This window comes from Cottoperca gobio, chromosome 14, assembly GCF_900634415.1.
Source record: "Cottoperca gobio chromosome 14, fCotGob3.1, whole genome shotgun sequence".
Classification (NCBI taxonomy): Eukaryota; Metazoa; Chordata; class Actinopteri; order Perciformes; family Bovichtidae; genus Cottoperca; species Cottoperca gobio.
In genome coordinates, this window is record NC_041368.1 from 17,307,295 (window position 1) to 17,333,344 (window position 26,050).

Genomic DNA, 26,050 nt, shown 5'->3' on the forward strand with positions numbered 1-26,050 from the left:
GACCTTTCACGGGTTTGTTAGGGTTTGGTTCAAAGTAAGTGCACAACACTTTAAGCTCGTAGCAGCCAGTCTTTTATTATAATGATTTTTTCTCATGTTGTAGATTTTTAATAATTAACTAAACTATCCACTTGTTGAGTGTGGGGGAAGCGGGAGTCAGTTTTATGCTGTGCCCCAGCTTGCTCCCCTGGCCAGGTGAAGCACCCCTTTTTTAAATTTTGTCATCCAGGTAATAAATGTAAACTGCGGTCAGCGGGGGGGGCTATCCTTCACCAGGTGAGATGAGCGTATCTAGATCAGGGAGGCTCAAGTTTTCTAGACCGGACGAGTATATTTGATCCGAAATCACCTTTAAGTTGTTACGACTGCGTGACAATATTAGAAGTCCATTTTAGTTTGTGCAGTTTACAAGTAAATGTTTTAACAGAACTATTTGTACGGAGAGTTTTCCATGACAAACGCACAAAATGGCGTTGCACGGTGTCCGTAAAGGCAGCTGGTTAAATCAGCATCGCATGCAGACCCACTTCCACTCCTCGCTAATTGGTTTGGAGTGGGTTGGATTGGGATTGGGATTGGGCCGGAGTGTTTTTGTTTACCTCGCATGGCAGCTGGATTCTCACAATATCAAAAGATCACACAAGAATAGATCTTGTCTTCAAGTAAAGCAATTGTGTCGGACCAATCGGCATCTTGTCGAGGAGCTACTGGCAAAACAAGTGCAGTAACAAACAATGGGCATTCAGTAAACAGTGTACCGGGGGTTAAGAGGTCAATGAAATAAATCATGAAAGGGTTTTTAAGGCTTTAGGGGTTTGTGAGTGCTGAATAGTTTGTTTGTATTGTTGCATTTCATTATTAAAACCTTAAATAAAAGTTTTCTGTTTAATTTAGTCTTGTAAATGTAAAATGTTGCTAAGATAATAAAAATAGTTTTTATAATATAAAACTGGTTTTGTTCTGAGCAAAACGGCACATCTTTGTATAGTAATGAAAAATGATCGGATTTTACATCGGGTTATGTTTTTGTCCCCCTTTTTAATATCCTTATTTATTTATGGATGCATTGTAAGATGCATGCCCTGTACATTTGCTTCCAGAATAGTCTGATTGTGTAAGTATGTATAAGGAGAAGGCCTGAAGCAGCAGTGTGCCACTCACTATAGAAATCTTAGAACATGCAGATTTTAGTTTATTGTGAACAGAAAATAATTGAATGTCATACATTTCAAACACATACATTTAATTATCAAATCCATAGTTGTTTGCAAACGGTGTGCCAGCCTTGGTTAGTCTGTCTTGTAGGTTTGCGTTTATGTTTTTATCTCTTTTGTCAACTTTCGCTGACATTTGGTGTTTATTCTTGATTTTAAGAAACAATGGTTAATGATTAATGATCACTATTTTCTGGACAAAATGATCAGTTAATCGAGAAAAGACATGACATATTAATTATTAATGACAAATAATAATTGGTTGCAGCACTAGTGATGCTTATAGTATGTCATCTATAATTCTCTCACAAACTGTTTGCTGCTTATTCTTCTGTTGTTTGGATGCTGTTGGTTGTACATTCAGAAATCATTTATATAAAATGTTGAAAGCATGAGCATCTCTTTAACGCCTAGAAAAGTGAAATAATGACTCTCTGCTCACTATTTCCCTTTTTTTTGTTATGTCTCCTTCCCTCCCTGTCCCGTCTCGTCCCCCAGCGCGGAAAAACAAGAAGCTGATCAAGATGAAAGTGCAGCGGCCTGCTGGATCATCAGAGCCTATCAGCAACTTTCCTGCTCCCGGCATCCCCAGGCCCTTACCCCAACTCGTGCCCACCATGCTGTCTGTGCTCAAGGCCATCGAGCCTGAGATCATCTACTCGGGCTATGACAGCACCCTGCCTGACATCTCCTCGCGTCTCATGACCACGCTCAACAGGCTTGGGGGACAGCAGGTCATCTCTGCAGTCAAGTGGGCCAAGTCACTGCCAGGTAACAAAAGGCTCCTTACCAAGTGTTGCCTTTGGTTCGGTTTAGATGCATATCACTGCTAAGCAAAGTGTGTCACTGGGAGTATTTCCAGCTTGCAATTGAGACTAATGTGTAGTGAAGTGGGCCAAGTCACTGATGGAAAAATGAAGTCATTTGTTACTTTTAATACATGCAGCTTGTAGAGGATATTGTATCACTTAGAGATCAAATGGAATCTTAGCAGTTGGACTTGAGATTTAGTACACAATGGCACAGCTATCACTTTCGCCCTCCAGTAAACCGAGCATGTGCTTGTCAAGCACTTTTAGCATTCCTCAATGAGACTAAAGACCAAGAGTAGCCGCAAGTTAAGCTACGGAAATGTTGTGAAATATGTGTGGTGTTTTTCAGTGAAGAAACGCAACTTACCATAATTCAAAATGTCAGTGTTCCTTCTAAAGGTTAGAACAGGTGTTTAAGACATTACTCCGGTCATATTAATAATTTTGATGAGGCTCTGCAGATTTAGAGTCCAGCTTCCAGCTATTCAAGTGGAACCATACAGTGAATGAGAAGCAAAGAAAGAGCCATTGTGTCGATGATTGAATCATGTTTAGGCTGGGAGCCAGTTGGTTATCTCAATTGGTGCAGTGGTGGCCATCGCGGATGTATTTAACTTAAGACGGTACAAAAATATATATTCTCCCCATGTGATTCCTCTTGGCAGTGAATCTAAAGATCAACAGATGTTCAGCAACCATGTAATATAAAGTGTGAGTAGAGGTGGATAACGGTGGCTTATGAAAGAACAATTCACTTTAGAAACCCAAGCTCTGCAAAGTACTTCTATTTGTATCATGCCATGGTCAATATCTTTATGACTGTACGTAAAGATATTGTTCCTACAACCTGTAAAATCGTTAGAAAATGTTTCTCGAATGAGCGGACGTTTTCCTTTTTCCATCTCCAAAGCAATTGAAATCACTGTATTTATCGTCAGTGACGTCTCTTCACTTATTTTCAGTGTAATAAAGCTGCAGAACTGTGCGCGCGCGTTAAAGATTTGACTTTTCGTCATACATTAGCTGCTGCTTATATACTTATATTTTACAGTTGTCTCAAAAAAGTTAAACTGATGTTATAAACATGAATAAAGAAAATCTAAAACTAAAATGGAAAAGCAAATAGTTTGGAATTTCTACCACCCATGCTAGTTTCTAATCATGGGAAAGAAGGCACATGACTTGATAATCGCTACAAGTATTTGCCTAGGAGATTTTCTCTTCTGACTGTTGCTGTTGTTCACACCAAACATTTCAGATCAGAAGTCTGAGAGAAAACCTGTCAATGAAACGTAACGTCGACTTTGTTTGTTACTCTGATTGTGACGATGCATTGATGGACAAATCTGCTTTTAGTGTGTGTGGTGTCCACAGCTGGCAGCCTGCCACGCTGATAGTGAGGAAAAGCTCTTACTGTAGGGTGTGGGGGCTTTTACGGAACAAAGCTGTGGTTCGAAACGAATGTAATGTGAAAGGACCGTTCATGCGATGCTCCCCATTCATAGTTTTTGACAGTGTGAAAAGCTTGAACATTGCTTAGCGTAAGCTGACTTCGTAATTGCGTTTTAATGAAGTATTGAGCGATGACTTTTCTTTTGTTCAATGTTTCTGTGCCTCTTTGAAATCAACAGGCAACAACATACGCCGTCACCCTAATGCAGCAAATCATTATTTTCCAAGCCGCGAAAACACATTCATCTTGTTTTGAAAGATATGCGGTATAATAAATACGACTGTTGACCAACGATGTTTAAAGAACAACTAAATGCTCATGAAATAATCTTTTTGTTCGAGTCATATGATATCGTTAGCTGCTCTGTCTGGCTTCGTCTGTGTGTGCGTCTTTCTAATCCACTTTGTCTGACTTTCCTAGGCTTCCGCAACCTGCACCTGGATGACCAGATGACGTTGCTGCAGTGCTCCTGGCTCTTCCTCATGTCCTTCAGTCTCGGTTGGAGGTCGTACGAGCAGTGCAACGGTAGCATGCTCTGCTTCGCCCCTGACCTCGTCATCAACAAGTGCGTACCGCAGCCAGCTGTTGTATATTTATTTAATCCTTTTTTCTTCAGCTCAACATTTTGCGGCCAATTTTTGTTTTGCATTTGCTCATTTCAGGGCGTCGGTCTCACTTCATCACTCGGCTTACACACTCGCCTCTCTATCACTTCACGATTCAGCTTGGTTAGCAGAGAAGTCAGGTCATTGGACGGAGGTGCCGCACATACAGCATATTGGAAATTTGTCAGTTCCTGCGTGTTAAGTTGTTAGATCAGATTACAAGAAGCCACTAATGACACCATGTGTATCAGCAGGGTGGAAAGAGCTACACTGGCTCTGTCCAAAGTTTAAAAATAAGCCTTCAGCACAATAATTAACATCTTGTTTGTTTAATCCCTAAAAAATTATAACTTTAGAGGAAGTTACGTGCTCTAAGTATTGGTTGCTGACCTTAAACAGAGCCGGCTAGCTGTTTCCCCCTGCCTCCATTATTTATGCTAACCTAAGCTAATCACAAAAACATGCTTTTCCCAAAAATATTGTTTATTATTTATTTTACCTTACCTTATTTTACAAAAAGTAATAAATATTACCTAAACAATTCAACTCTGATTTGACAGTTTTTGATATTATCAATATATATTACACAGCTTTAAGTGTACAAAGGTGATCAATCCCAGATGCTAAGAACACTGCTGGGTTGTCTTGCAGAAGTTAAATTCAATTTCACATTTTCATATAATGAAAAGACTATTAGTTGTGATTTATTGAGATAACTATATATAGGAAAGAATCCCTCATCTTCTGTAATAAACTCAACAAAGCACAACCCAGAAAAGCACATTTCTCACACAGGCAGATGAGAGAACCATACAGTAAATAACCTTTTGTGCTGCCTTGAATCCACAGAGAGACAGGCTCAGGTACGACTGCAGTATGTTAATTACGAAGCCACATTACTTAAAGAATCGCTGGCTGCGGTCTCCGTGCTAACCACAGTCTTTGTAGTCCCTGGAGGAAGCTCCATGAAGCAGATGCTCATCTCCCTCTAGCTTTCCTGTTTCTATAGCTTCCAGCTTTTGAAGGTCAGATTTTAAAAAAAAAAACTTGGGGAGGTGAAACATTGTCCCATTTCCTTCCATGGTCTTTGATATTAATCCATCAAACCTCTTCACGCCTGTGTGGGCTTTCACTAATTGTTGCCCACGAGGACTCTCTTTTGTTGTTGTTGAGACCTCCTCCCTCTGCTAGCTAGCATTTGTTCCGCTAGCTGTTGTGGTCTAAATTTTACATTTAATCTTTTTAACCAAGATAAAATAATAATTGTGTTACTATTCAGCAACTATAGCTTCTATGTAGGAGTTGGTGTCATAGTGAAAATGAGTTTCAGTACCGACTGTATATTTACTTCACTGGAACGTAAACATGTTTTTACTACCAAAGACTAAATAAAATGCAGAATGAAATGAGCTAAATTATGATTTCCATTGAGCTGTCACCATATCAGATTACCATTACATGATTATCGTGGCCAAAATAATTCATGATAACAATATTATCGCAATATCTATAGAACATGTGACCCGTAACCCGTGCAAAACACATTCTCTATTTCCCTGGGTCCGTTGTGAGCTGCTGGATTATTTACATGATAGTATCATACTTGTATAATTGGCATAATATCAATATTTCATTTTTAGAATATCACCTGTACCTGTTTATTGCAATATCCCTCGTTTCAAACGAGAAATATTTGACCAAAGAACAACATGTTCAATACATGGCAGAGGTTCTGGTCATGTCTCTTGTCTTTTAGTAACCACTGACTCTGATGTGAACATTTGGAACTTGTATGTGTGCTGCTCGTTTGCCTAAAATGTTAATGTTTTTCCCTTTGTAGTGAGTACCTACATTGCAATAAACTTGCTCTTGCCCCTGACAACATGCGAACAGCTTCTTTTCATTGGACATTTGTAGAAAGCGTAGTCTGGAACTGTGAAGAACCGCTCTGAAAGGACCCATAAACTACAGAGAGGGCTGAAAATAGATATGAAGAAGACATCACCGGTAGCACTACAGATGGGCAGAATGAATAGACGGCTCTAAACCCAAGACTGTTGTATGAGGAGAATGTGCTGTATTGATTTTAGGGGTAGACGGTAATGGGGGGGCTGTGTGTTAGTGGAAGTGAGGTGTGGAAATCCATCAGGACTGATTTCACACTCTGGTTTTCTCCTGCCTGGCTGTAGAGCTTCCCTGCTGGGGCTGTTTATTTACAATTGAATAACAGGATGAATGAAAGAGCGTTAAATCTAATGTACAACTCTTTGTCTTCCTTCTTGTTCATTCTCCCCCGCTGTCTCCACCTGCTCTACACGTCTCCCTCATCTCTACTTTCTCCCTTGCCCTTTCTGTCCTTCTACCTCTTTTCAGTGAGCGCATGAAGCTGCCCTTCATGACCGACCAGTGCGAGCAGATGCTAAAAATCTGTAACGAGTTTGTCCGACTGCAGGTGTCCTATGACGAGTACCTGTGCATGAAGGTCCTGTTACTGCTCAGTACAGGTAATGAAACACGCTTGTCATTGAGAACAATATGTTACACTGCTGCAGCTTCTTTTTTCTTTTTGCAATGTGAGGTAGGCTCACTTTCCCACAGTAGGGTAGGATACTGAGTGGAATGGGGACAAACTGCATCGTAAATGCACATTTCTACTCATAGTTTAGCAGGCAAGTTGTCGCGTAAACGACAAAGCAAACAATTTCTTTTTTCTTTTGCATAATCAGAGGTTTTGGATCTATATTTGCACACTTGAACTAGTTTAGCTTTTTTGACCAATGCAGTTAAAGCGTACACAGCTGCAGTTACATGTAGAAAAAGCTGTGTAACAACTCTTCTTTGTAGCTTCTGTTCATGTCTTAAAGTGATTTTATGTTCCATTCAGAGGGCTTTTGTAACAACCGCATCACTCATCCAGTTTTTTCTGTAAAAGTACAGTATGTTCATGTTCTGTAATCACTGTCTCAGTTGAAAAGATCTTCAAGTTTCCAGCAGGTACTTCATCTCTGTAAATGGACCCTTTTGTTCTCCCCATTAACAGAAAGCTGCCATGACATATTCGCTTCAGTCATTTTGTCTGAAAATTATAAAATGCACAGTGAGGTCAACTAAGATTTCAATTTAGTTCAACTTTCTGTTTCTTATATCAGAGGATAAAATACTTGCTGTTTGCTATGTAACCATCGCAGTTTCAAATACATAATGAAAAACCTCATTACAGCAAAACCTTTTTCACCAATTTTGATCAGTTGAGTGGAAATTGGATACAGCAGAAAGGTCTTTTCTCGTATTCTGAATTTATTCTGAACACATTTTGATTTGTAGGCAGTGATTTTCTTAAGTAACTTTTAAAATGTACGATTTAGTGGAGTAGAACAAAGAAGTTCACTGTTCACAGCCCTCACTTTCCTTTCTTTGTGAAGGTGTACAATAATAGCTATAAAAGCATTGGGCTACTAGTCCTACTATGTAATTAGGACCCTTTAAAAGAAAAGAACAAAACACCACACAGCATGATAAAAGTACAAAAATCAAACTTTATTTTTTACCAATTATGGTCATTTCTCTTAGCTGAGGAGGAGAACATTCTTTCTTCTGCCTCACTCAGTGAATGGCAGGGGAAACGATGCACTTTAGAGATGATTTGGTCCGATTCTATTCACCTTATATATGCTTCCTTTGGGCAATATTATAAGGAACCACTCTATAAACTTTCATTGTTATGCGGATGATACCCAATTATATCTATCAATTAAACCAGATGAAACCAATCAATTGGCTAAACTTCAAGCATGCCTTAAGGACATAAAAACTTGGATGTCTAGCAACTTTTTGATGTTAAACACAGACAAAACTGAAGTTATTATACTTGGCCCTAAATGCCTCCTGAAACGCATTTTCTAATGACATAGAAGCTCTGGATGGCATTAACTTGGCCTCCAGCACCACCATAAGGAATCTTGGAGTCATCTTTGATCAGGATCTGTCTTTTAACTCCCACATAAAACAAATCTCAAGGACTGCCTTCTTTCATCTACGTAACATTGCAAAAATAAGACACATCCTGTCTCAAAATGATGCAGAAAAACTAGTCCATGCATTTGTTACTTCAAGGCTGGATTACTGCAACTCATTGTTATCAGGTTGTCCCAAAAAGTCGCTTAAGACTCTTCAGTTGATCCAAAATGCAGCGGCACGTGTATTGACAAGAACAAGGAAACGGGATCATATTACTCCCGTATTAGCTGCTCTGCACTGGCTCCCGGTAAAATACAGAATAGAATTCAAAATTTGATTTGATTTGCTCGTTATGCAGAGGAAAATGACATTTCCATACCGAGCCCAGCTTGCATTTTCGTACCTGAGAGCTATTTCCATCTGTTCCCCTCAGGGGACGGAAATACAATAAGGTCAGGACAACTGCTTTGGCTGTTTTAATAATTTCTCATGCATGTGCAAAGTCACCTATGAGACCGTTTGATTAATTGTTCAACATACTGTAAAGTTCAGAAGGTCAAATGGGTCATGGTAGCTCTTTTCTACTCTGTTCTAATAACTGTTAAATAAAAAATAATAATCCAGAGTAGAAAGCAGGGAAAGGTAATCTGTTTTTACTCTTACACTCAATCCTGAACATGCATAAAGGACAGGCCAGATAGCTGTGGTAAATCAGACCGTATTCCACCCCGATCCTGCCCTCTGTGACTTTGCATAATCTCTTGGCCTGTTACTGTGGCTTTGCCTCGGCCACGTGCCAGGCAGCCGACTGACAAGTGGTCCATGAAGTGTTGACATGGTTGTTATGACAGCTGCATCTTAATGTTTTTTCAGCCGTGACCAGCACAGTCAAAAATATTCACTGTGTGCTCTTTAATAGAAATTGTACATGCAGAGTTTGATAATCAGCAGAACATTTAAAACATTTTTTACACACACTTCATAGGTAGGGAACATTCTGCACAGTAGCTGATATAGATATATAGATGTTAGCTTAAGTTTTGCATATTTTCTACTGCCTTCTGGTTAGGTGGCGCAGGCTTACATATGTGTGTGGGTTTAGCCAGTGTCTCCTAAGGGTCCTTGTTGGGGTCCAACACAGTCCTGAACATGATTTCTTCATTAAAAGCAACTGTTTGTTGCAGCAGAGAACAAGATAAAAAGTTTCAGTTTGAGACAGATGGGCGAATAGATATATTGTACATTATTCGGTATTCTGTGTACTTACTAACTAACTTTTCTTATTGATATGAAAACCTTTGGGAGCTTCTTTGTTAACTGCCAGCCATAAAAACAATGTCCTGGTAGGATATTAAACTAGAGTTAATTTGATGCTACCAGCTGGGGCTCCAGCTCCAAAGAAAGACATTTTCAAATGAACAATTTCTCAACAATTTTATTTTCCTTTTTTTATTTCCACAATCCTGCCATTGCCAGCTAAACCTTCACACTGATGTCACTGTTTGTGTGTGTGTCTAGTACCGAAAGATGGCCTGAAGAGTCAGGCGGTGTTTGACGAGATCAGGATGACGTACATCAAGGAGCTTGGGAAAGCCATCGTCAAGAGAGAGGAGAATGCTAGTCAGAACTGGCAGCGTTTCTACCAGCTAACTAAGCTACTGGACTCCATGCAGGAGGTTAGAGAAACACACACACTGTTATATACCGCATGCTTTATTGTTTTCCTCTTCTTTGATCTATGTAGGATTTGTTAAATATTATAGGCAGGAAAGCACGTGTGTGTGTGTGTGTGTGTGTGTGTGTGTGTGTGTGTATAAAGCATTTTACAAGTGTACTTTGCTTCCTTTTTCATACTAGCCAGACTTTTTCTTTTTCATATCTTACGGTTCAAGTGCATCACTACCACTGAGTTCCCTGCACCATGCTGATTAGTGTAAAACCCTGAAGAATACACTCAGATCCCACTAAGTGAAATATTGTGTGTTCCAGTCAAGTCTGTTACAAGCACTCTCTACCCATTGCTGTCTGTAAATCCTCCTCATTGCAGAAGTAACTACTGCATATAGACCCAAGGCTAATTTAAGGTTAATCCTGCAAATAAAAAATAATTATTTAATATCTCATAGACTCACTAATCTGTCTTTCTCCTCCAGATGGTCGAAGGTCTTCTCCAGATCTGTTTCTACACCTTTGTGAATAAAACCCTCAGTGTGGAATTCCCAGAGATGCTGGCGGAAATCATCACCAACCAGATACCAAAATTTAAAGACGGGAGCGTCAAGCCTCTGCTGTTTCATCAGAAATGACTGCCTTATTAAACTGTGAAGCAATGCCTTAAATCCTGCCCTGCCCGTGCACCTCTCGTTGGCCCCAAGTTTTCGCCCCGAGCCCTAAGCTTTCGCTTGTCCCGCCTCCCCCATCACTCGATTCCTCAGTTTTCCCACGCCCCCTTCTAGGAATTCTGCCACGCCCCTCCAGGCCTCAGCCATACAACCTAATCTCGGAGAACAATACCTGTGGCCTCACGCCTCCCAATCTGCTCATAGATTGGGCCAAACCACCGTAGGCCACCTTACCACCGACATGTAGCCCTTCCTTTTGGCTAAACAAGAAGAAATTGTCCTCCCCAGGGGAAAAAAAGTTGGCTCTGAATGTCTCGTGGGCAGGATGCATTTTGGGCGATCAATTATTCTTGTTTTTTTTCCTACCCCCTTCTCCGTCCATGGCCCTGTCCTCAGGTTTCTAATGCTGTTTCTTTTGGAGGCCGCCTACCTCTTACTCTCTCCTGCCTCCAGTTTTCTATTGCTGTTTTAAATGACAAGCCAACACCTAGTAAAACCTTTTCCGCCCTCAACACGACGTAACATACTGTCCAACTCGCCGGACCTATTGAAGCTCCATCCAAGTTCAAGTCTACTGTTCCTCCGCTCACCTGCCCAGCTTGTCTCTGTTTGCCCTTCCCAGCTCCACTGTGCAGAGAATGTAGTGAGTGTTCACTTGTTGTGGTTTCCACTTGCCTGTTGGAGATGAAGGGGTTAAACAAAAACAAAAAAAAAAAACACAGAAAAATTAAAAACATACTGACTTTTCTTCTGGACCGAAGGAGATTTGAGGAAAAAACGTTTTCAGCTGTGAATCGGTTATCATTTCTGAAATGATTTGAATCCGATTTATATAACTGACCGATGGAAGAAAAACAAAAAAAAACAGGATTATTATGTAATAGAATATTCATTTATTTTATGCACGCATTTCTTACCACACATGCGAAAGTCATGCTTACACCCACACAAACTATTCAAATTATTCACAGACACTCATTCACTCAGAAAAATGTTTACACAGGATGTATCTGAGAAGGGAAAAACAGTGCCTTTTAGCTTTTAAAGCTCTTCATAGCCATCCGTGGGGGGTTTTCTTTTCCTTAATAATTTAACCTTTTGACAAATGTCCACATATTTCTTTCGCTTTTCCACGCTGGCAATTTCTGTGTTCTTTCTAAGCAGCCATTTTTTTTTGGTGTTTTCAATGCGGGCAACTCTCTCTGTTCTGAACCCCACACATACCCCCCAGACATAGGCTACATAAAGAAGTCAGCCTATGGTACAAATTAGAAATGAAATTATAAGATCTTGATTTTTAGATCTTAAAAAGTTTGAGAATCATAAGAAAAAGTATAAAAATATATATTTTGAGTACCAAAACACATATTGTGTGTCTCTTTTTACCATGTAAAGTATATTTGATAAATATACTACTTCTCCCAATCAGTATCACATTTTTACACAGAGGTACAGTAACCAGAATATGTCAACAGATATAATGTTGAATACACATTCAAAATACTTTAACAAGCTTGTGAGAAGCTGCAATCGCATTAGTGCTAAATGGACACCACTGGAATTAAACGAGGAATATCTGATGTTTTGTAATATGTAGGGGCAGACTGACTGATTTTCATATTAGGATTTAGATCTTTGAATAGTCAGTGAGTTAATTTGAATCAAATGTGTTTACAAACCTTTGCAATTTATTCAGATGCAATCGCACAGGTGGGGTTTCAAAAACTGAATTGCCTTTTTGAAAAGAGCCACGGCGTCTGTGTGTTTAGTAAATAGCCATAATGATTCAAGCTAACCTGGCCTGAAGTCAAAACCGTCCTTTCATCGCCGGCTGCATTCACATTAAAGGTTCTAGTTTAGTAAATGCTTTCATACAACTATACTTTAAAGTGTGGTTTCATGGACTAACGTGGCCAGACTGCCTGTTCCCACCCCAAGACATCACAGTAAGGTCAAATAGGAATAACAGTGAGTTCATGGTGTGTGTGTTGTTATCTAACAGGAGTACTAGACTGGTTGGATTTTCAAAATAAGGTACCATGAACACAGTAAGTGCTCAGTTCTCAAACCTCTAAATACTTAGAAGTATATTACCTGACTGAATTTCCGAGACATAATTAACTTCGCCATGTGTTACTCCTGATAGGTAAACAAAAAGCATATTATTTGTGACAAATGTTTTGGGTTTCACTCTAAATACCATTTATATAATATTTAATCAGCTTCATCTCAAATTGTTTGCAAAAACAGGAAGTGGGGTTGTTATCAAGTTGTCGAGCCCAACATGACTAAAAAGGTTATTCAATATTTATATACATATATATTTGTTTTGTATATTAGATTTTAAAAAGAATAAAAATAGAGACACCCATAATCGATGGAACCTCTGTTGTCAGGATTTCACCTCTAACGTTGACATTTTTTTTTGGAAGAAGATGCAGTTTGATCCAAATAACTTGTGAATCAAAGCTCAGGCTATGAGTGACTACATCACTTGGATGTGTTCCACTAGTGCCAAATGTTATATCAAGTTTTTATATGTCTTTTCTGGAGATGTGCAGGAATGATAATTCAATTGGGATTCAACATTATGTGGTTTTTCTAACTTTGCGTGAGGGTGCACATTTATGAGATCTTAGTTCAGTGTCACACGTACACCAGCTTAAAACTATCAATTGTTATCATCCAAGTTAAGTGTATGATAGACCTTTTTCTTTTGGAGATGCACAAAATATTGTATTTTTGAAATTGCAAAGTAAGCAGTAATATCAACTGTTGTCAAATGGGTGGCGGTCAGCATTGGGTACATTTGTAATGTGAAAACATGTTCGTACCAGCTTATGTGATGGCCAAAGCAAAAATACATTAACTGCAGTTTCCTCAGCGTTCCTTGTAACTGCCTAAATCGTCCACCGTACAGATTTTCAGCTGTTTACTCTGCATGGTACTCGTCCCTCCGCAGCGCATAACTCTGAATGGTAGTAGCAGGTTGCCTTTTGAGACCGGTCATTTGTGTGTCACTTACAGCTAACAGCACAGCAGACTCTGGACGCATACAAGCCACTATTCAATAAGAGCCATCATGTTTTTAATCAGCCGTTCCGCCAAAGGATGGTTGCTCACAGCAGGGTTGTTTCATGTACAGCGCAGGCTTTTTAGCTGCTCTCGCTAACTCGGTCTCGTGGCCTTGTGCTGTGAAGAACACGGGCTTGATGTTGATTATTCTGGGGAAGATTTGACTAAACTTGTCTTATTTTGTTTGGGTGACTTTTGCATACAGTATTACAGTTGTTTCCAGGTGGTGGTGCTTCAGAATACCAGCTTTAACGTGTAGATGTAACCATATTCCTGCTCATTTCTAAATGGCCATAGGTGTATATAGCAACGCCGACATATCCAGTGCAATGTAAACAGTGTCTATTATTACAAAATATTTTTACATGGACATAACCTCTATACTCCTATACATTTTTCTCTTTTACCTTTCAACCACATGTAAAGGCCTTGCGAAAGGGAGACAGAGAGCCATAGAAATACGTTTTCAAATCAGGAAATAGATAAACCCTTAACAAATATCAATGCTTTGAGAGATTGATCTATTGTAAAAAATAAATAAATAGGAAAGACGATATTTTCTGCGATTTTGAATACATCAGCTGATCCTCTTTGATATGAATAATTTTACCCAATCCTTTTTGTACATTGAACGCGTCAAGAAAGTAAATATTTTTCTGTTTGTTGGTTTGTGTTTGATAAAGGTAGACGTGTTGAATACATTAGGAAGTGTTAAAACATGTTTGTCTTGTGAAGTAAATGTAAATTCTACAAGTCAATGGAAAGTCTATATGAATGCTAACTGTGTTTTAAAGTTATATGGAAACGAGGGAGAGGGAGGAGCGGAAGGCGAGGCAGACTGGAGGAGGTTTTTGCGTTATATAAGAGTGACCAAAGCAGAGGAGAAAAAAAAGAAAAGATTTAACAAACAAGAAGTATTCAAGCAGTTACATTTTAAGTAGCACTTACTATCCAACTTCTAGTACTACTTAGTTTATTCGAAAAGGTATCTTTTGTAAAAGTCTAGGCTTTGGATCCCATGTATATTGCTGTGAGGATTTACTGGTCACTTTAAAACAGAAAATAAAACAAAAAAAAAAGTTGAATCTCCGGGTGAAAGTAAATCTACCAGAGCCTGACGGAATTGCACTACCCTCATACTGGTTGATAGTCTATTTTGTATAAAATACATGCAAATATTATCTTTAAAGATTAAGGGCAGAACATGTTTCACTGGTACATATAGCTATGGCTTTCCTTGAAGTCTGTTTTGTTCGTATTTCAGTTATGTAAATGTAATCCAATGTAAAAGCAAACAAAAAATGTAAAATGTTTGTTTAAAAAAAAAAACAAGTTTGTTTTACTTCTGTATTACACCTCTTCTGTAGTCAATGTCGATATTTTCACCTATTTGATTAAATGTTGAATTAAGTTATCTGTGTTGTTCTTTGACATTGGATTCATTGGTTATTGGTAACAACTTGGATGATGTTTTTGTCATCACTGGTTGAAAGTGGAGATTGGGAAAACTGACATCTTACACAATAAAGTTTCCCGTTTTTCAATGCTCAGCTACAGTGGTTTTATTTTTCTTAATGATATCAGTAATTGAACTTGACCTGGAAATGTTGGTTTAAAAAAAAAAAAATCCTAAACTTTGAAAAAAATTTGAAGGAATAGTTTTTTTAGACATTTTGTGAAATACTTATTTCAGAGCATTAATTTAGGTATGTCATCAAATGTCATAGTATTCTATACAAAAGTAATATAGTATGTCATAAAGTAATAGTTTAATATGCCATGAAAGTCAGTGTATTGTATAAAAAGTAATATGCTATGCCATAAAAAAGTCATAATATAGAGTATGCACAAACAAGTGTAAAAACATAATGTTTTGATCTTCTGTGGAGATACAATATGGAACTAGTTTTTGGCAAACAGCTGGGCACAGTGACTTCCCAGAGTCTTGTTGTCATGAGGTTGACAGGCGACCAGTGGATACTACACGGTAGTGATGACTGCATCGATAAACTGATGTGTGTCAATAAAGTTCTTGTTAAATTTGTACACAAACAAAAATGTAACAAGCAAAATATGACGTGTTAATTAGTGAGTTTTAGAGGTGTTACTGCAGTAGGCGTATTTGAACTTTGTACAGTCAGGCAGCCAGGGGTTTCCCTCCGCCTCCACACTTTTATACTAAGCTAACCCCCACCTGATTAAACTCAGACATGAGTTTGGTCTCGACCTCCTCACCTAACTTTCAGGAAGAAAGTGCGTAACTGTTGGAACTATTTATTTTAAAGAAGAAAAATGAGACTTCAACAGTCACAATAAAATACAAGAGGAATGCACTGCAACATGTGTGATAATAGATACAGTAAAAATATTCACTTCATCCAAAAGAAACATGAAAGACACCAGCTGCAGTTGTTGAACATTTATCTTTAATTCTGCACATCTTGTCAATTCACCAAGACATCTGAAAGAAGATTTAAGGCTGTAGAAAGACTTAAATGATACAAAAATCTGGGCAACAAAGATGGAATTAAGGAATTAAGTTAGTATGCTAAAAATACAAAATATAAAATGTCATACTTAAAAAAATGATACCTTATCAAATGCTGTGTATTTATTTACAATGTCAATAAAACACCTCAAAATGAATACAGTTCAGGATTGAGCCTTTAAGAAACTCTCATAAATAAGAAGTTCAGATATGAACAAAGTAGTCTCATTTCACATTTAAAGTTTTTATTTTATTTACTCTCCCATTAGAAATCCCAGTTAAAAAGCATAAATGGTCTTCAATATTCTGTCCTAAAATAAAAAATAAAATCCAACGAAATATTTTCATACAGACGTTCACCAAGTGGTTCAAGGAAAAAGTTCAGCTTCGACTTATTAAAAGGGGACCCCGAAGCAGACCAGCTTGCATATACATATCGGAGCAAATTATGAAAAATGTATGATTTATTTCTTTCTTCAAATGTCTGAGCTTCTCTGAAAACCACAACTGCATTTCATTTGCTTGTAAATGACAGCCTTGGCATTAAACTCCAGTTCAAAATGTAAATGTCCGTCCTCAGATAAATACATTATAAGCATCGTCTTTGTGATTCGTACATAAAAATGTAAAAATGCCCTAGTGTTGGGTCATGACGCACCACATTTGCATATTTTGACTTTGAAACTACGTCAGTCGTTTGCTCACTCCAAACCGGTAAAGATGAAATCATCTACAGTAAAGCAACTGATTGAATCGGCATGGTGGTTAAAACAAGGAGAGAACAAGATGCAGGCTTAAAATAAATACATATGATCAATTATATGCATTTCTGAAAGGTTTAAAAAAAAAAACAACATTGATGGTTTGGTACGTAGGTGCTCTGTGATGTTGCAAACATGACTCAACACTATGGACCGTACTGGATCCAATTATTTCAAACAATCAAAAAATATCACAGCTGGGGAAGCAGAGCGCGGCTTCACAGCTGGACTTGTTTTAACCAGCAGGATGCAGTTGTTACTCCTACGCTGCATTGTAAACCTATGATCTGCTTGTCGGGTTTGTTTGAACATTTAAAAATAAAATGTGAGGGCTCTGCCAGGAGAGGCGTTATAAATAAGGATAAAACCAAATCCTGACCTTTTGCCGAACTGTTTTTTGAGGCGACCTTATCCTGTGCTGATCTACCCTGGGGCTCCTGCTGCTGAACTGGAGCTCTGAAACATTAGCCAGGTTGAGTCTTGTCCTGGGGAATTACCGGACCGCCACAGCAAGTGCTCACTAACACATTTACAGCCGTACAGCCAAAACCCAAATCATTTAAGTCGTCTTTAAAAGCTTCGGTCCCCCAATGGGATTAGCAATCATTCAAACAGCACACAGTGAGGAGGTGAAGTAGCAAGTCCAAAGTCAAAGACCAATTGCTTTTTATCTTGTTCCCTGTCATCGTCTCCAAAGGAAGATTTTTACTTTTTCTGGCTGATAAAAACAGATGATTCTGGAGCAATGGCAGTGAAGTTCAAAGACATAAAGCAAGCGCTGAAAAGCCTTACAGCCCAGAAAGATCAACTCATTTATAAGTGTCATTTTGTCTCTAACCCCCGCCACACACACACTTTTTTCTCTCACACACATTCCAGGTTACCACATCATCTTCATCAGGACTTGTGAAGTCTTCCACACTAATCCAATAACAGCTGGAAACCACAGTGGGACTAATATTTTCCTTTTTTTTTTTTCAGTGCAATTCATGAGTCACTCTTTCGGTCCTGCGTCATATCCATTCCACGTGGTTCTGCTTGGTCCAGTTTCAATTCCCAGTCTAGTCAAGACAAGAGAAGCATCATCAACAATGGTCCAGTCCAGTATAGTATATGATGTAATAAGAGTCTGTTCAGTCTTGTGCAGTCGAATCTAGTCCAGTTTGGTCAACTCCATTCCAGAATAGTCCAGTTCAAGTCTTTTTCTGGACCCTGGACTATAAAAAGTCCACATAGTTTTCTGGTATCAATCCTGTTCGGCCGTCCAGAGTCCCTTCTAGCCAACCGGGCTCCCTGGAGGAATGAACTGGAGAGAGAGAAACATTCATTAAGCATCTCAAGATAGATGTAAAAACATCTCATATGTGGCACTTAAACATGCGGACGAACACATGTGCAGAGAGTGTGAGAGAGAAAGAGAATAAAGTTGATATGGCCAACATATAGGCGATTGCCTATTCACACATCCAGTAGATGTAGAGTAACATTTGCATTCGTTTTGAGTCGTGTTTCTGGCCACCTGTCTTCGGTTGGGTTAATGTGACACAGAGTGAAATTCCATAATAAAAACACAAGATTAAAAGCATTTATAATGTGAACACTTTTTCTAAAGTAGCGCACCTATAGGAAGATAATTAGTGCACTGTAATCGGCCTTGGTCTAATGTGTTTTCGGTGTCACATAGAGGCTCAAGGGTTTGTACTGTATTGTCGGAGTGATGCTGAAAGGTATAAAAGTTAAATTGCATTGTTTTACTTTCTAATACTCACTCTTCTTTCAGCTCTGTTTTGGTCTCCACCACCTCCTGAGGTAAATGTATGGCTCTTAAGCTGCCAAATGCTCCGCTATGTTCACAAGCTAGTCGCTAACTTTGTGTGTCTGCTGTTTGGTGCTGGGCAGGTAGTGTGCAGTGGGTTTCTGTCGATCCGGTGTGAGGCAGGAAGACGGGATGTAAATATATGGTAACTGCAAGCTGTAAATATAAGCAGGTTGAAGCTGAAGCCAAAAAATAATTCCTATTGAAAAGCTGATTTAGATTTTACGGCGTACAAGTCCAAGCAGGTCTCTTGATTAATAGTGCAGGGCTTGGCATGTTTGACATACAGTAACTATGCAATTATGAAGAAGCATCATCATTAGGCTAATTGTGTGTTGCTGTGGCATGTTCCGGTTAAAGAGCCACTAAACAAGAAGACCTTTAGCGAGGTGGTGCTAAAACACAGGAAGTTAAAAGGAACATCGCTGCAGGAGTAAAAAGTTAATTTTGTCCTCACAGGAAACCTAACTCGCACCATGCTACCACAAAGTTACATCAAAGAAAGACACCAAATGTAAACTTATCATGAGACAGTGCAAAAAGGTTTTTTATCCCTTTTGGATTTTTATGGATCTGCCTGATTTTCAAATCATAAACGGTGGTAATATTCTATAAAACAGCAAAGATAAACACATTAATACATTGTATTGTAACAGTATTCTTATGAGGGTTAACGAGGCGGCAGCATGAGCTCTGTTTGGACAGCCGTCCCTGGATAGCCCTGAGCAGACTGAGGTGTTGAGATGCCACTCTGGGGATTACATGTCCCCAAGGTGACATTTTGACCCAAAGGGCTCCAATGACAGTGCTCTATATTACAGTAACCCTCAATAGTCTTAACACAGCTAACTCTATTTAGGGGTCTCAGAAACCATGTGTCAACTGGCATGACCAAAAAAGGGAACCCCTACAATTCCTTAGTGTGTGTGTGTGTGTCTGTTTCCCTGCAGACTACAACGCACCGTGAAAACTATTAAGTTCCACTATTTATCTGCCTGATAACGAGTGAAGCCGCATAAGTACATAGTACTGCCTTGGTAGTTTTATTATCCTTAAATGTGTGCGTATCTGGTCTTCATTAGGAGAGTTACGCCAAAGAAAACTGTGAGGAGATAAAGGTGATTTATGGTTTTGGGCTTGAAGTTGGATAGGCTGAAATTAGCCCAGAGAGGACCCTGAGACTGTCTGCATCAAGTTTCCTGCGCAGAGGGGAAAGGAAAATGAATAGAAAAATAGAACTATTTTCAAGAGTTTCCTGTCTCCTTTGTGAGCGTGTGTGTGTGTGTGTGTGTGTGTGTGTGTGTGTGTGTGTATGGTGACGATCATATAAATACTTGTTTTTGCCCAAAACAAAGCAAATGACTCAGATCTGAAACATGTTAAGTGCTTGGCTGCATGCAAAAGCAATACAGTGCACATATTGTAACTGCTGTTACTCTCCAGTCTTTCTGCCAGCCTCTAATAATCTCTGGAGAAGTGTGCAAATCAGAGTAACTGCACATCCAAGCTTATTTTAAAGCCAGGTGCTGGATAAGAAATACACTGACAGCAACAAACGGAGAAATGTATCACAGCCTATGGATTCGGTCTCTTATTAATTAACTGCAAAGTGTCAACTGAAAGTGCGCCTTCCTCCTTCCTCCTTCCTCCAACATGACAAAACACATTTTCCAGCCCGACGACGGAATCCAACATCACGGCTAAATGAAGTCCAGCAAACTCGCAAGGCTGACTTTTCGTTTTTGACAGTAATTGTTTTTTGTCTTTTCAAACACCAACCCACATTCTTTCCTTTTTCCTTTCTGCTGTCAAGTCCAGAGCCAGACTCACCGTTCTCAAAGATGGTCCCAGCGATGAAGGACAGCTCCGAGTTATGCTCTGCCTTGCAGGCATACAGCGCTCGAGCCTTTCTGCCAGCAATACTGGAGACAATGAGAGAGTGAGAGTAAGACTAGGTTGTTTCGGGGGGGGGGGGGGGGGGGAGACAGCTTCCAGTTTGAAACAATGCTTGAATTAGACACCTCAAACCACACACACTTTATACAAACTGTTTTATAAGTACCAAGTGGCTATTTTCACAAAATATATATATTTTTTGCATTCGATATCTAGTTCTAGTGCCTTTTTATTGGACACATAATGGCTATATATTTCAAATTAAAGACTACAGTTATTCTTACACGTCATTGTTTTAAATTTCTGTAGCTTTTACAGAATCAGGGTCTGCTTGCAGAGGGTAATAATAATAATAATAATAATAATAATAATAATAAGCATTATTTGTATAGCACCTTTCATACAAGAATTGCAGCCTAAAGTGCTTCACAGCAAAACCATAACAATTAGTACAACATTAGACAGAATAAAAGCATTTACAGTACAATAATCACAGTGTTGATGTAAATGAGTCTGAAGTACCATTATAAAAATAGCAGAATTAAAATAGTATAAAATAGCAGATAAAATAGCAGATAAAATAGCAGATAAAATAATATAAAATAACATTGGAAATCATGCCTAGTTTCCCTATCTGTGCCGTACTTAACGACCCTACTGCCGGGAAATCACATTCATCACACCATTCTTGTATAAATTGAAAACTGTCAGAGCCATATTTTGAAAGCATGAGATCAACAATGGGCCCCTGTGGCTTTCTCAACTGGTTTACTCCCTTCGGTTAAAGCCAGTTTTTCTCCAATACACATTTATCTGAGAAACGTCCTCTTTTTCCCGTGGTGAAACAGTCTATTTGATCTCAAGTATTTCAAAAATACACACTCTGAAATTTATCTCAGTTACCTTTACACATTCTATGTTAAACCAGGCATGGCAAACATTTATGAAATCATTTAAATTAGTTTAAAGTGGCACCATTAAAAGGCTAAGATAAAAATATATAAAATATCACCATTAAAAGGCTAAAGTAAAGAGATATAAAATATCACCATTAAAAGGCTAAGATAAAAATATATAAAATATCACCATTAAAAGGCTAAAATAAAGAGATATAAAATATCACCATTAAAAGGCTAAGATAAAAATATATAAAATATCACCATTAAAAGGCTAAAGTAAAGAGATGTAAAATATCACCATTAAAAGGCTAAGATAAAAATATATAAAATATCACCATTAAAAGGCTAAGATTAAAATATATAAAATATCACCATTAAAAGGCTAAGATAAAAATATATAAAATATCACCATTAAAAGGCTAAGATTAAAATATATAAAATATCACCATTAAAAGGCTAAAGTAAAGAGATATAAAATATCACCATTAAAAGGCTAAAGTAAAGAGATATAAAATATCACCATTAAAAGGCTAAGATAAAAATATATAAAATATCACCATTAAAAGGCTAAGATTAAAATATATAAAATATCACCATTAAAAGGCTAAGATAAAAATATATAAAATATCACCATTAAAAGGCTAAGATTAAAATATATAAAATATCACCATTAAAAGGCTAAAGTAAAGAGATATAAAATATCACCATTAAAAGGCTAAAGTAAAGAGATATAAAATATCACCATTAAAAGGCTAAAGTAAAGAGATATAAAATATCACCATTAAAAGGCTAAAGTAAAGAGATATGTTTTTAGCTTACTTTTGAAGATATTGAGAGAGCTTGCCTCCCTAATGTCTGCAGGTAAAGTGTTCCATAGCTTTGGTGCATAATTGCAAAAGGCTGCATCCCCGATTTTCTTTTGGATGTTTCTGGGAACATTTAATAAACCAGTAGTGGATGGTCGTAATGTTCTTGGGGGCACATGGTTTATTAGAGAGTTGGCAGTGTAACTTGGTGCGGTTCCGTTTAGGGCTTTGTATACAAGAAGGAGGACCTTTATTCTCTAATGGTTTAAAGAAAGGCAGAGATTTTGAGGGTACAAAGCAGTGGCAAGAATCTAGCAGCTTGTGCAGCAGCATCAGGCCGTTTGAACCTTGAAACTGGAAGCAAGTTTCTATTGCTTCACTAGGATTAGAGACACGCTGTTACACAAACAATGTGGACCAACCTGACAGGGGAGGAGTCACTAGAGGCGGAGGACGTCGGCTGCGGACTTGATGGGGCTGAGAACATCGGCCAGGAGGGAGAGCGAGGTGAAGTGGGGCTGGGAGACATTGCGCTGATGGACACATACACACAAACCGTGCAAATTAGAGCATTGGCAGTATTATACCGACTAAAACATATATTATTATCAGCTTCCAGTGTAACCCTTAAAGATGTATTTTCCTTACCTGGTTGGTATGCTGCCACGACTCTTTGGATTCAGCCTGGAAACACAAGATGAAACAAAAAAACTAAATAAAGTAATCCATCCAAATGAATGAGCCATAAGGTTAAGTATTACATGATTCTGGACTTGTAAGAAAATTAAATCTTTTTTAAATAAACGGATATTAATTAAGACGTTATGTTTCAAGAGATATTATGTTACTGAGGAGTTTTCCCTTCTTACTTTCCTCTCACAGAGTTCTACTTGTCATGTGTTCCTTGTGTGCTGGAAAGCTAATACAAGTCAGCAGAGAAGACCTCCCAGCTTGCTTGGTTAAAATGAAACCCAAATGATTTAGCTGCAAAGAGAAACTGACTCCTTAATAGCTCTCAATGGGTGAAGTGAGTCGCTTAATGTGCTCCAGCCCTGACTGAAACAACACTTTTTAATGAAGGCTAATAACCATGATGAAGAAAAACAGGACATTCCTTTGAGCTTCCACAGTCATAAAAAATGATGGATTTAGCTGAATTCACTGTGGATACACTTGGTCCCAACATGATCGATATAGGAACTAATCGCTGCATTTCACAGTCTGGAGACAGCGGGGACATGCAATCAAATCGACGGGATATGATAACGCCCTAAAATAATATTTCTATTGGTTTCATTTATCTACTGAAATTACACATAGTTGTAGTGGGACTCTTTCCAGGCTTAGGGAAGAGTGTGAATCTACAGTAATTGAATCTAATGTCATTTTTAAATTAGAATCACACACACACACACACACACACACACACACACTGTTTCAGACTCACATTTTGTATGTTCAGCCAGTGAAGGAAACTAAAGATCAGACACAAATAACACACACAGACAGACAGACAGACAGACAGACAGACAGACAGACACACACACCAGTTTCTCTCTCAGATATGACACGCTCTCCATCACAGGATGAACGTGTGTCTAGAGTGAGAGACGGTGGAAGACAGACAGAGAGGCTTGTTGAAGATTGGAGTGAGGAAACAGCGAGGCGTAATAAAAGGAGAAAGCAAAGAAAATTTAATTATAGTCAACCAAATTATGTAAAGGAGAACCAGATTTTGCAATAACTTTTGGGATCATTTCGCTTGATTGAATGCTTTTTAGTGATTACGCAGCTTTCTCAGAAAGATCTGAGACACATAAACAAGACCAGCAGAGTAACGAGGAAACAGATCCGCCACAACTAAGGCAGGCTGTTGTGCATCACCACTGAAGACGTGTGTGTCATGCTCAGGGGAGATTCTCTGCTGAACTCAGTGCCCTCTGACAGCCCCTTTATTTATTGACATGTTGTTGCAAGAATTGAGCTAAATTGAGCTCTTGAAGCTTATAGTGCTAAAGTACCAATACTCGCCCCGCACCATGTAATATATTTTTTATAGCATAGACTTTCCTTTTGTTTTGATGAAATGTGGCTGCTATATCCTAAAGCAAGATTTGGAATAATCATGGTCTGTCTGTCTTTAGGAACAAACACATGTTCCAGTTCAACGCCTACCGTAAACACTATGACTTGATCAATAACAGAAGTGATAAATGTACACGCTGTAAGGAGTCCATCAGCTGATGCCAACAATACACTCCAGCAGATAACATTGGCTATAACTGTCGCCAAGGGACAAATATAGACAGAGCGACGGATTTGAGGTGGAAAGCTCGTTCTTGACCTTGGAAAGAGGAGTTGTCAAAAACCATTCCATCACATGTTCGTCTCAATATGACTGAATAAACAAACTCAATCAAGCATATTCAAAATAAATGACCAAAGTAGCTTTACCTTGTAGTCCTTATTTGCTTTTCACTATACAGTACTAGATTAATTTCCTTTCTTGCGTTTCATTTGAATGGCATTATGCTTTGTATTTTAGAAGTTAATTTTAAAGAAAGAAAACAATAAAAGGTTTTCGATTGTGTTCCTAACTGTCAGTTTGAGTGACTGTCTTAACGATCCACCTTCTCTCTCTCTACATTTGTCACTCACTGCTCGTCTGTCAATGCGCTCTCTGTTATCTGCTTCAGTTCCCTTCAGTCCCATTTATCTCCCTCTAATCCATTCTTCTTCTCTCCTATCCCTCCAGCCGAGCTGTTGCAACCGACAAGGAGGGCTGATTTCCAGATCAAGATATTTTTGATTGAGTATATAAATTAATAGTGTTTTCTTGATGGAAGTTTCCTCTTTCTCAAATACGGCTCACGTATCTGGCAGCATGATGCAAAAAAAGAAAAAAGAAAAAAGAAGTGAATCTACTTGTCTTAGGTGAATATAGTCTCCCCTTCAGACTCGCAGCACATTTGACAGTTGAGTTAATTAAACCAGTCTCGTATCTCTCCTCGCCAACAGGCCATCAATTCACTGTGCTACGACACGCCCGCTGCAATATAACACATGCAAAGTCACACGCTTTCATCTCATTAAACAACACATGCAAAGAAACATGCGACGGTTGCAAACAATGACAGCATGTATCTAAGATTAAGACAATGATCAACATTTTTACAGTCTTTTAAACAATGTGACACCAAAAGGTACGTGTCTGTATATACTGTCGACATAAAACACATTTAAAAAAAGTTATAAATGCTGCTGCACCACAGCATGCACATTCAGGGACACATGTCATGTCTTTTTAAAGTCACAATTAAAGTTGAAGTTTATAACCTTTGAGTAGGAATGTATCGTCTACGGTTTAAAAAGGCGTTCACAAAATAAATCTGCATGACTAGCATGACCTGCAAATATCAGGTTTGGACTAAAAAAAAACCACAAAAGATGTAAACGGCTCTCGATATTCCTATTTCAATAATGAGCATCATAAATTTTAGTTTCCACTGTTGTCACGGTCCTCAGCGAGCCCAACATTATCTCTGAGAACGAGAGCAACACACAGCAATAAACATGACAGACAGTAAGGTTGGTTAATAAACAGAGCTGCTTCTTTTCTCAGGGTTTACTCTGCTTCTATTTACAGTGACATGAATGTATGATGTCATTATGAAGCACTGACACCATCTCATACTGTATTTACAGCTCATGTTTACACTTTGCCGTTTATTTTGGGAATTTAGGGTAGAGAGGCCTTTATCTGGCTTTTCATTCCCACTGTGACCTGCTTCCCAGTTAATGCAAACTTAAAGTCAACGTCCTTGTATGCGTACACGCGTACACATATCTGATTCTGAATTCTTCCTCCACGTTTACCTGCTGTCTCGATCATTTCTGTATAACAACACTAATTCCATCATTATAAC

General features: G+C 38.5%; 2 protein-coding genes across 6 annotated transcripts in view; one reads left to right on the top strand and one right to left on the bottom strand.

Annotated features, from left to right (window-relative positions):
- The window catches only part of LOC115019262 (glucocorticoid receptor-like), a 68,568-nt gene extending 53,698 nt beyond the window's left edge, over positions 1-14,870 (top strand). For 2 of the 3 annotated variants that reach the window (XM_029448741.1, XM_029448742.1), the window contains exons 6-10: positions 1,713-1,985; positions 3,900-4,044; positions 6,458-6,588; positions 9,560-9,717; positions 10,195-14,870. In XM_029448741.1, the coding sequence (XP_029304601.1) occupies positions 1,713-1,985; positions 3,900-4,044; positions 6,458-6,588; positions 9,560-9,717; positions 10,195-10,347 (860 nt within the window). In that variant the 3' untranslated portion in view covers positions 10,348-14,870. Of the gene's footprint in view, positions 1-1,712; positions 1,986-3,899; positions 4,045-4,933; positions 6,438-6,457; positions 6,589-9,559; positions 9,718-10,194 lie in introns of those variants that run through there. The other variant, XM_029448743.1, reaches the window with a different exon arrangement.
- Positions 14,871-15,862: 992 nt separating this feature from the next.
- Positions 15,863-26,050, bottom strand: part of LOC115018529 (rho GTPase-activating protein 26-like) — an 80,047-nt gene continuing 69,859 nt past the window's right edge. The window contains exons 21-25 of one of the 3 annotated variants that reach the window (XR_003833398.1): positions 22,773-22,808; positions 22,547-22,657; positions 20,354-20,445; positions 18,477-18,679; positions 15,863-18,013 (exon numbers count right to left, since the gene is read on the bottom strand). Coding sequence is in view for 1 of the 3 variants with exons in the window: in XM_029447551.1 (XP_029303411.1) it covers positions 17,925-18,013; positions 20,354-20,445; positions 22,547-22,657; positions 22,773-22,808 (328 nt within the window). In the remaining 2 variants the exon portion in view is untranslated. Of the gene's footprint in view, positions 18,014-18,476; positions 18,680-20,306; positions 20,446-22,546; positions 22,658-22,772; positions 22,809-26,050 lie in introns of all 3 variants that reach the window. The other 2 variants (XR_003833397.1, XM_029447551.1) reach the window with 2 other exon arrangements.